This window comes from Ochotona curzoniae, unplaced genomic scaffold (assembly GCF_017591425.1).
Source record: "Ochotona curzoniae isolate NIBS_2020 unplaced genomic scaffold, NIBS_Ocur_1.0 scaffold_3208, whole genome shotgun sequence".
Lineage (NCBI taxonomy): Eukaryota > Metazoa > Chordata > Mammalia > Lagomorpha > Ochotonidae > Ochotona > Ochotona curzoniae.
Window position 1 is genome coordinate 43,348,208 of NW_024467106.1, and position 12,329 is coordinate 43,360,536.

The 12,329-nt window shown below is 37.7% G+C and overlaps 1 protein-coding gene across 2 annotated transcripts in view; it reads right to left on the minus strand.

Moving 5' to 3' along the window:
- ADAMTSL1 (ADAMTS like 1) overlaps positions 1–12,329 on the minus strand; it is a 385,347-nt gene that overhangs the window by 243,186 nt on the left and 129,832 nt on the right. For both annotated transcript variants that reach the window (XM_041004529.1, XM_041004530.1), the window contains exon 5: positions 4,702–4,828. In XM_041004529.1, coding sequence (XP_040860463.1) covers positions 4,702–4,828 — 127 coding nt within the window. The remainder of the gene's footprint in view (positions 1–4,701; positions 4,829–12,329) is intronic.

Sequence of the window (12,329 nt, forward strand, 5' to 3'; positions counted from 1 at the left end):
TGCACGGAAACCACCCCCCAACTCTGTATTTCAAATAATAAATTGTGAAAAGTGAATGAAAGACATAATCTGTTCCAAATAGGAAAAAAAGAACAAATGTAAGCGGTCGAATAATAAGGCATCAAAGATATCCACCTTTGAATAAGTTAAGTTACATGGTAGGATGGAAGTAAGCTTGCTGATGGGATTAGGATTACTGATCACCTGGCCTTAATGTAACCAATCCTGAATTATTAAGTGAACACAATTTAATTACGACATTCTTTAAAATAGAAGAGGGTGGCAAATGAGGACATTATAGTCAGACCGGGATACTCAAAAGTGCTCTACTGTTGGCTGTGAAGATACCAAAAATGCAGTCAGCTCCAGAAGCTGGTAAACCAAAACAGAGGAAATGAATTCTCTAGCATTTCTGGACACATCATACATTGCTAACACCTTGACATACCATACAGATGCTGGCTCATATGCTGGTTGCCCCACTTCCAATCCAGCTCCCTGCTCATAGCATGGAAAAGTAGCAGAGGTTAACTTAAGTCCTTGGTTCCCTAAATCTATGTAGAGGACCTGGTTCCTAGCTCTCTCTCTTTGTGTGTGTGTGTGTGTGTGTGTGTGTGTGTGTGTGTGTGTGTGTGTGTGTGTGTGTGTGTACCTGCCTTTCAAATAAAATGGGGAAGAAGAAAGTACGACAGAATCCAAGCGGCACAAGGAAACCTTTGGAATGATCTTTATTATGCTGGTGACCATAGGTTTATTCTCTTGTAAAGACTTGCTGTATCCTTGAACTATGCTGCTCATTATATGCCAATTATATCTCAATAGCAGCTTCAAAAATGGGCAAACATTAATGGATTTTATTTCTTTTATGGATTCCTTTTAAAATTCTGGATCTGAATTATGCACAGAAATGCACTGAGTAATAATTAGTTAAAAGGGGCAGGCCCCAGATTCAAGCTTCCTGTTAATAAACACATGCAGAGAAGCTGCTGTGATGGATCAAGTAATTAAATCTGCCAGCCACACTGTAGACCTGGATTGAGTTCCTGGCACCTGATTTCAGATCAACACACCCCAGCCAAATAATTAGGGTTGAACAAGTGAGCAGGAGTGCTTGTTGTCTTGTCTTCTGTTCTCTCTAACACAAATGGGAAGGAGTGTTGGAAGGAGTTGAAGTCTAAGAAAAAGTTTAATTAATGAATTTTATTTTTTGTGCTCACAAGTGTAAAATAGGGATAAAATATTTCTGAATTTAAAAGAGTTTCAAGGGCTATGAAGTAAAAATATAAGTTATTGGAAAGCATTGTGTCATGGTTTCTCTTCCTCAACAATCTTTTATTTTCTTCCCATAACACACGAAATCGCGGTACATATTCTAGTCCTTGGTATTTTAGATTCAAAACAGTACCAAATATCTAGAATCCCAGCACTTTCCTGCCTTTCCATAGCTACTGGTGCTGTGCAAGCCATCATTCTCCCTGCCAGGCTTACTGCAACAGCAGTCTGGTCCCTTTCCCCAGCTCTCCAATTTGGCCGTCTAGTCTATTCTCAGACTGGTAGATACAGCAATTCTTAAAAGAAAAAAGTAAATCAAATGAATTTTCTGTTCAAAAATCTCCCATGACTTGTCATCTCAGTTGGATTAAACCCTGTCCTAAAATATCCATGCCAGTGTTCATTCCATGTTATAACTTCGATGCCTTCTTAATTCCCTCTAGTCAAATGGAACAATTTCATGAATTTCATACAAACTGCTCTAGGAGCATAATGATTCTTCCACCTTTTCCCTATTTTCCTTTTAACCACCCTGAAGATGTTCTATGTTGTCCTTTAGTGTTTTTAATGCTCACTTTGTTTAAGCTATGATCATTTTCTTGCTCTTCAAGATGTCACAAATGTAAGTTCCCCAGGCTCTTTGCACTGGATCTTCCTTGCCTGTAGTTCTCTTTCCCTTGATTTTTGTTTGGAGTACAAAAACAGTGGGAAGACTCAACACTTTATGTGCACATACTTTTCCTTTAAAAGTGGGGAAATAGCACGCTGATGCTGCTCTACTTTCGTATTTGCCTTAGGCATATGTCAGGCCTTTTTAGGCACAGATGACTTTTTCTGACCCAGCAGTAAATCGGAGCCATTTGTTAGGTACCTCCTCTTTTAACTTCTGGAATTTTCTACCATGATCTTTCTCCACTTCACTCTGCTGTTTTCTCTTTGTTCTGTCGAGGTTTGATAACACAAGGGGAAAAAAAAACCTCTTGGAAGTGAATTCAGAGAGAAAATGAGATTAGGGTGGGGAATAGGAGTGCTAGGAGTCCAAGCAGAGCACGTGGCTGGCTGGCGTTGCCTCTTGGCAGAACACAATGGAGAGAGCTGGCAGAGCAACTCCAAGACCTTCAGGGTGGACCAGCACTCACCTGGCCAGTCTGCTGGGCCCTGTGGAGCAGTCTAATCTCCCCTGCCTGTGGGGCTCTACACAGTCTGTGAATAGAAAGGGAGGATGTTCGCCTGGGGTTCCCCATCTGCTATAGATTGTGGTGATATACTTGCATATGCTCAGCTCTATTGATATAAATCATTTTGTCATGAGGTATCATCAGGGCCAAGGCAAACGAGTCAATTGCATTTTGTCATTATGTATAATCATCAGGTTATGCATTATATAATTTACCCGCTGTCAGTCTTGGATAGAGCACTTGTCACTGAGATATTTCTTTGCAGCTCTGGAGATGACAAGTGATTCACTTTATTTCAGTTTCTTCCTTCAGAGCTTCTCTACTTTAGTTCTAGTGATTCTGGCCCCAGAGGTCACCAATCTCCTCCTACCAGAATGGCAGGAGGAATGTCTCGTCTTTACGACAGCAGGTAAGTAAGGAGGCATGAGAATTAAGAACTCCCACCATTAAAAACACACTCACAGCAGTTGTTCTATAGCAGTTACTGCAAAAATGCAAACACTTCGTGCAAAATGGTAATTCCTAGATTTCTTGATAGTTAGCTGTGATTCAGTTGTGTGTTAGGAAAAATTAGAAAAATTTCTAACACTTTTAGCATTTCTTAGGAATCCTTCATGAGTGACCTTTAAAATGCCACTATTCAAATATTCAAATATGAGTTCACAGATTTAAAAGGAATCACATTCTACCCATTTGTAGCTTTCATCTTCTGACTAGTTAAATGTTTCATTGTATAGCAGAAGCTCCCAAAACATGTGATTCAAGAAAATGCCTGCCTGAATGTACTATGTCAGAGTCAACATTATCTCATCCTTCATTCTAACCACCAGAGTCTGTAAATTATTCTTCTGTAATCTTTTGTGGAATTACATTTTTTCACTGCTCTAGGGTAGTTAAAATGTAGATGACATCTCCAATTTTTCATGTTCCAAGGTCTTTCTTCCTGATCTCCTTCTCTGAGCCTTGTCCTATGGGCAAAGTATTCATGACTTTTATTTGTGGTTCTTCAGCATACACTAGAATAACCACATCTGCTTTTCTTCTTGGCCTACAATTCCAGTTAAAGCCAAAGCCCACCATATGTCAATTCCTTTCCTCCTGCTGGCCAACATGTGAAGAAAGAAAAATCACCCACAGTAAAGATATACATTATTATTATTTGGCATGCATGGGAAGACGTGTGGAAAGGATGCTCAATGAAGGAACTATGGAATGATAGATAATGGCAAAATCTGGAGAAAATATGCCAAGTGAGGTCAAAGCAATTCTAAAGATGCATGTCCTTAAATACAGGGTCTTTTACTGCTATTCTTATATGCTACAATTTGTTGAACTCTGGTTGTCAGAGAGAACCACATACTATTAAATGATCTGGATTAATATGTGACTCCATTATTGGTATAATTATCATGTGAATGGACACAATGTACCTTAGAGAAACCCAAGTGGACACACACCTGAGCTACCCTGCCCTGATTCATCTCCCTGCCCCACTCCAAATGCCCCTTTGGTGGAATTGTGCCAACAGGAAGAACAGGTATGTGCTGAGGCTTTGGAATTGACTTGTAGGCACGAATCTTGGCTCTGTTTTATAGCTGTGTGACTCTGAGCATGTCACACTGTATGGCTAAGTCTGTTACCTTCTGCGTAATGTGAAGATTAGCAGGGTCTTACTCATGAACTTGTTACACAGACTAAATGAGATCATGTAAAGTTGCCAACTTAATAGTACACACATATATATCTGCTATATAGAGAGATTAGGACACAAAAGTCAATAAATGACATCACATATCATTACCTAATACTAACTTTGAAAGAGCCTATTTCACCATTAACTGAAGACACTTTTTTAAATGAAGAACATTCGATCTTCCTATGATGAGGGTGAATTTGTGCCAATCTTTCTCTTTCTGCTATATTCTACTATTAGCATAATAATACCTATCACGGAGGAGCTGGGATTTTTCCTGTTCTCATGTTGGACAGCAGAGCTAATACATGCACAGAGAGTGTCTTTAGATTCATGCCTAGTTGATTCCTGCTGTGTCTAGCATTGCAACTATGCAATCTGATTTACCCCATTGAAGCTAACCAACAAACAGAAACATGAAGCTTTCCATAACATTTTCAGTCATTTTCATTTTGGTGGAGGTGTTAGTCCTGGCTGCTGCAGGTAGTAAAGAGCTAAGCCAGGAGTGTATAACAAATCACCAAGTCAAAATATTGCCCCATCTCTGTAGTGTCTTACATTTGGTTGCGGAGAGCTGGGATTTATACTGCCCTCGGACCAGCCGGCAGGTGGACCCATCTCCGTTGCAGACCCCACAGTTATCCTCCTTGACGGTGCTTCCCAGCTGGTGATCGCAGCCAACAATCTAACAAGAAAGAAAGATGTGTAATTCAACCAGCCACCTACCAAGACAAAAGTCCATGGTGAGGCCAAAAAACCACCAAATGATCCTTCCTTCACCCTTGAGGGGTATAAAACATCCTTTTTATGAAGAGGATTAAACTACAATCCGAACCAAACTAGGGAAGGCAAAATGTACCATGTGTAAAGATGTGCTAGATCAAATTCACAAACAGAAAGGACAGAAGAAAGAGAATGATGGGCAGGTATTGTGGTGCAGTTGACTGCCACTTGGGATATCCACCGTCTATGGTGGAATGTTTTGGATTCAGTCATATTGCCATTCCATATCCATTTTTCTGCTGATGCACCTTGGAGACAGCAGATGACAGTCTAAGATTCTGGGTTTCCATTATCCATGTAGGAGACTCTGATGGAATTCTTGGCTTCTTTTTGGGTTGGCCTAGCCTCAGCTATTCTATCTCTGTCTTTCCTTCTCTCTGTCATTTTGCCTTTCAAATAAATAAAACATTAAAAAAATAAAGAAGAGAATGGTGGGGGGACTTGGTTAGGGGAGTAATGAGAGAAAGTATGGGAGAAGGGATCCTAAACTAGTGAAATTAAAGAATTTAAGTTCAAAAAAAGTCCACTCTCAACAATTAGAATTCATGCAAGTGACAAGATACATAACTATCAAGCATACAGTTGCTGCAGGAACTGTTTATGAAGACTCCCTATGTTCCACAGTTCCTTCCAAGGTGAACTGCCTAAGGGAAATAGACTGTCTAGAGGAAATGACAGACTTGCATATGCATTTCTAAGCAATCAGAACAGTGCTGAATAAGTGAAACCCCTCAGTAAATACTTGCTGAATGTTAATGCTTTTCCCCACTCTCCCTCCCTCATTCTTTCTTTCTGTATTTTTTTGTAATATTTCAGTTTTTGAAAAGTAAACAGTCAATTAATAAAAACAAGGTCAATGTACACGTGTGGAAGGAACAGCTGGTTGCATTGCAGGGACAAACAGATGATTAGCAACAACACTGCACAATCTGGTGCAAGTAATCAGGCACGATATGAATAGCTCATTAATTATCAAAGGCATAATATGTCTCTATTTTACAGTTGAGGCCATGAACTTGCCCAAGGCCACTTAGTTCATAATAAACCAAGTTGTAAATATTGAAACAAAACACTCATGCTTAGTCCAAATCACACTTAACAAAATCATAAGTCTGTACAAAGTAGGTAGGCAATTTCATCAGTATGTTTACTTTTTCCTTTCCAATGTCTGAGTTTTAAAAATATTCAAATCCAAATTATTTCTGCTTGTAGATCTTAACAACTCTAATTATAGCTAGCACCAAAATACTCATCCAATTCAAAATTATTTCAGTTATGTTTTTTGGCAAAATATATTGAGAACTGTAGTGATACAGGAAGGGCTTAATATTACAAACTGCCCTACAATTTGTCCTGCCTTTCAAAATGTAGTTGTTAGTATAGTTTCATTGGTTTTTTTCTTCTTCACCTTTTACATATTGCTGCATTATTGTATAAATATTGCAGAATAGAGAATGTAATACATATTATTTTATTATAAGAAAGTCTGAACAGGGGAGGCACATGCTTATCCCACACAATGAGTATAAAATGCTAAGCATGGGGCCCGGAGCGGTGGCGCAAGTGGTTAAGGTCCTCGCCTTGCACGCCCGGGATCCCATATGGGCGCCGGTTCTATCCCAGCAGCCCCGCTTCCCTTCCAGCTCCCTGCCTGTGGCCCTGGAAAGCAGTCGAGGACGGCCCAAAGCTTTGGGACCCTGCACCTGCGTGGGAGACCAGGAAGAGGCTCCTGGCTTTGGATCGGCATAGCATCGGCCGTTGCGCTCACTTGGGGAGTGAATCATCAGACAGAAGATCTTCCTCTCTGTCTCTCCTCTCTGTATATCCGCCTTTCCAATAAAAAAATAAATAATAAAAATAAATCTTTAAAAAAAATGCTAAGCATGATAAAGGGCACAATGCACAGAGCCACTTTACACAGAGTGTGGAATCTGGAGAGCCAGAGAAGACTTTCCTGAGGAAGAGGCTTTAGAGCTTTGGGAGGAATGACAAATTGTAGTAACAACTGTAGCACAGGGGCTGCTATAAGGTTCAGCACATCTTTCAAAAGTGCCCAGAAAGTAGTTAGAGAATAAGCAAACACCAAAGTTGTTGAAAATAAAAGATTAACCATCTGAATCCTTTGAGAAAGCAAGCCTGGTAATCTCAATTTAGGCAGCAGTCAATGGATTACTAATGCTACTCTTGAGAGGGATTTTAAAAAATGGGCTTAATTTTACAAGATCCTCAGTTAGAGAGAAGGATAAGATGGGCAGTGAGCATGGGAGCTTTCAGGCATTTCAAATCTACCTGATTCACTTCTCAACATGATAGGAATTTCAGGTTTTTCTAGGATTTAACTTTCTCTAGAAATTCTTCCATGGAATCTGATGTCCCTAATGGATCCAACAGAGATAATCTTGAAAATCTCTCTAATCTTAAAGATTGTTTTATGGTTCCCAAATCGCAAGAAAATAGTTGAACTTCAAAGATACAAAGAAATGTCATATTAGGATTCATTAAATAGGAGGTGACATTTGTAAGGCTTACTTGGACAGTTAAGGCTCTCAGTGTGGGCTGTGACGCCCTGGAGCATGAACCAAGTCTGTTCTAACTAGGCTTTGTTCAGCTTTAGTGTTTAAAATACAAGCATCCCTAACATTTTTTTTTTTTGAGCTTTTCAGTATCAAATCCTCATTAAGATGCCAAAATATTCTAACTCAATTATTTTTAAAATGTGGAATACTTCATCATCAGATAAAGTGTTCTCATTTTGATCCAAGTGGAAAGCTGTTAGCAATTATATCAGAATAATCATTCTTGACATATCTTAATCTGTTTATCTTAAATAACTGCTAGAGTAATTAAAAATTAAAATGTTACTTTAGGACCTGTTGTTAACAGAAAGATAAATAGTAATATATAAATGAGATTAATTGGCAGGGATGTTAGATCCTATTGTGTTTTTACACATGCTAGATTTTTTGACTGGAATATTCTTTCTTGTACTCATACTTCACATTTTAAATTGTCTGGCTTCAAAAAGCCTTTTCTAGGGCCAGCATTGTGGTATAGTGGGTAAAGCTACCACTTGCTATCCCATATGATTGCTAAGTTTTGCCTTGGCTGCTTCACTTCCATTCCAAATCTCTGATGATGGCTGGAAAAATGCAGCAAAAGATGGCCCAAGTGCTTGAGCCTTTGTGGCCTATGTGGAAGACTCAGGTAAAGCTCCTGGGTTTTAGCTTCAGCCTGGCTCAGAGTTAGTCATTGAGGCCATTTGGGGAGTTAACCAGCAGAGTACAGACTAGAAGATCTCTCTCTTTCAAAATAAATGAATTTTTTCTCTAAAACCTTTTATAGATTTCATTGGCAACTACTCTAAGCCTGCTTCACTTTTTGTTTATATTTTCATGTGCTAGAGACTGGTAATTGTTATATAATACCCATCTTTTGTCCTTTTTTTCAGTAATAGAACTCTAATTCTATCTGGAGAGATATTATATGCAGTAAGAGAATATATATCTCATTGGCCAAATGACTAGCCTGTACTTTGTGGAATGACAGTAGGAGTGTGTGTGGGTTCTCTCTCTCTCTCTCTCTCTCTCTCTCTCTCTCTCTCTCTCTTTTCCAAGCTGATTTAGCTGGGTGAGATTCCTTTATGCCCTCTCTCTTCCCTCTTGCCTGTTGACTCCAGTTCATGCTGAAAAATAAGATAAAGTTAAGAATGGAAGCATTGCACAAAGTGCTGCAGGACAAAAAGAAAGAATCTGGTCTGTGAACTGCATTTGGAATGATTATATATTACATTTTTCTGAAAAAATAAATCCATGATATGTTTAAGCCAATTTTACTGTGAGGTGTTATATACATCCAACTCAAATGCTTATATATTTTCCATTGAGCTTACCTTGTGAGTTTAATGTGTCTGTCTCCACACTAATAATGGGCTAATTGAAAACCCTTGCTGAACATATCTATATATCTGCTGTTTGGCATAATACTTGAGACTTGAGATGCCCAAAGAATGATGGCAAATCAATTAAACACATAGCACCAAACATAAAATTTTGCTAATAATTCTGATGCATGATGTGGAAAGGACCATGCAATCATTGATGATATGCATATTTATGCAACAATGTATGCGTTCATGTGTGATCTGTGTGTTTCTATGTGTGGATATAGAGATGGATACATCATAAAATGACTAGAGGAAAAATGTAATCTCTGTCCTGACTGTGAACAAGGATTACTGTAAAGAGCTACTATTTTTAAGAGATTACCACGTGTACCTACATAATTAGCAAAATGTCATAGAAGGCAATGTTTGGGTCACTGAGTTTCCAGACCTACACCACCCTGAACAAAACATTAAAGTGATATAATGACCACTCATATCTTGGCAACTGCATGGACTCTTTTTGCAAAGGATGGGAAACTAGTTGGATATTTTGACCTATGGCAGCTTTTTAGTATTTGTTCACTAGGTGTCAGTTGGATGCAGTAATCCAATAATTTCCATACCAAATGATTGCATGGTGTTGCTTATTTTATAAAAATTATTAAAAATTTATTTATTTGAAAGATAGGGAAAGATGAAGGAAGGGAATGGGGGATCACAACATTGGTCCCTTATTTTGTAAAAGTTTTGTTTTAGGTGACATAAAAAGTAAAAATCTCCAAGAACAATTTGTGAAAGTCAAAAGAGCATTTTGAGACTTGAGATTGCTTTTCAGACACTACCTGTAGCTCATCAGGTATTTCATATGCTAGATGTATGTTTTTGCATGATCATGTATAAGTTTTGTATCTTAAAGTATATGCTATGCCTTTACTTACATACATACACATACATATACAGACATGTAACTTTTGCCTTACTTTTTGGTAGAACATACACTTAACACTGCTGATTTTCTTCATGCTTCAGGACCACACACTCCCCTCTAAAAACTAAGACCCTGTCTTCCAATCCAAGTTGGCTCACAGATGTTTAACATGTTGTGCAGACTGTAGGTATCATGTGTGCAGAATGTGCTGATAGAGCTTTCTGCTCTCACTTTGTCTTGCTGATAGCACTAAACAGGCAGAACACAAGTCCCATGGACACTGAAATACAAGCAGTAAATATCTTCTCTAGAAGGCTTATGAGAAAGATCATCATATCGATGATTTGGAGAATGTCAATGAATATAATCTAAAAGCAGATACCAAGTCTCAGACTGACATTCTTAGATGGGTTCATACTGGCCTCATTTCAAATGGTTTCCCATAAAGACTTCAATTTCTAGCATCAAATTCTAAGCCAGTGATGTCAAGCTTTTCTTGATCCAACACCATGAGGTAAGAAGCTTTTAAATCCTCTATTTTCAGCACGGGGAAAGACAAATAGAGAAAACTGAACTCTGCAAATCAGATCACAGTCACTCTTACTTATACCTAATGCACATACAACTCTAAGAGTGGTGCTTTTTTCTAACAGTGTGCTTTTTTATACATTGCCCCTCACTTAGGTTACTAAATAGGGGAGCTCGTGTATTTCTTACTTTATTGTCAAAATGCCTATATACAGATTAATTTGCTTAGGTCTATCTTTTTAATGACAAGATTCATAGTATATGCATAGTTATATTATGCAATTTTTTTTAAAACAAAAGACTGTGCAAATGGAACAAAGAGGAAAAAAACATAAGAAAGGCAAAGACAAAGACAAAAATGAAAGAAATACACCAAACAAAATATGAGGTCCTATGCATTTTGATAGATGGTGGGAGCCACCCATCTGGATTTGAGTTTCCAAGAAGAAAGATAAACTGAACAATTTTAAGAGTCACAGGATTCACCACATCTTTTAGAAAATGTATGACATTTTCCTGGGAGTAGACATTCAGTAAGTTTGTAACAAATGAAAAAAGAAATGACTCAGGAGAACCATAAGTACTCAAAGTACTGGAATCCTAAATATACATGACTTTCTATGACTCGAGAAAGATAACTTACTAGTAATTTTCCAATAACATCTAAACAAATACAATGGCACTTCCAGAGTTTGTGGAAAACCGGAATTAAATGATAAAGTTGTTTTAGTGCAAAAAAAAAAAAAATCCCTGAAATCCATACAAAGTATTCTTTGGGTACACATTTTACATGAACTTTTTGAAGATTCCTTATACATACCCAAAATTTCAAAAGGCTATCTCTTAATCACTTTTGATGAAGCCTGAGGGCCAAGGAACATTTTGGTAGAAGCATACTAAAAAAAAATATGTCATCCAGGAACAGAGCATCAGGATAATACGATTTAATCCAAAAGCAAATCTTAAAGCAATTAAGGCTATGCAAAAATATAGTTCCACAGGTTCCACAGGTAGCTACTACCCATCTACCCATGCCAACATCCACAGCAGACATTACTAATCAAGGACAGCATGTTTTGATGCCAGGTTTTTTATGTGGCCTCAAATCTTTTAAGCCACTGCGCTCTAGAAGCTAAATCCAATAGATGATGGTTGTCATAAGGAGACAAAACCAAGTTACCACTCTAAGCCTTATAAGTGATTTGCTACTTTCTTTTATATAACTACCTACAAATGTTTTTTCTCTTAAGATTTGAATAATTTTAAGTAATGATCGCAAGAGGGTATATAGCATATAATAAGCAGTATAAAATACTATCTTGGAATTAAATTATAATAGTTTATCTACTGGTTCATCTGTAACATGGGACATGAGAGCACAAATAAGATGGTGACACTCCCACTATATACCTTTGATACATCCCCTTCCCTGCAATACACACACATTCACACTATGCCTATCTCACAGTTTGTTAAAGGTACCCAAATTTACACACTTGTTTCTTGGGCTTATAACTAAGCTTTCCAGTTGGAGAAAAATAGAATCTCTAATAATTCACAAGGTTGCCAAAAGTGGTCCATAGGCTATATTTATTAATGATTTTCAAAAGCCTAATGAAAAAATTATATATATCTACAATGAAATCACATAGGTCACTAAAAACATGAACCATCTCACTATAATAATAAGTTGAATCCTGATCTTTACTGCATTTAAATTCTAATTACACACTCAAATCATTAAGTCATAAATACGAATAACAAATTATTACTTACACAGTGCTTAGAGTGCAGGGAAATGTACAAAACAAAAATTCCATAGAAAATATGTTATAAAGGACTCCTTTGTGCCAAAATGTTGGGAAAACTGGTACAGTCCTTTGTTTGCTATTCAAATGCCCTTGGGAGGAGCAACACATGAGGCTGCTGATTAGACTTAAATTAAACCAAATCACTGGCATACAAAGCATTTCTTTAACTGTTATGATGCTGTTGGGAATAAACATAAGTGTAAGACATGGTTTCAATCTAGAGTGAATGGGTTTAATCAGATAATTTCCTCAA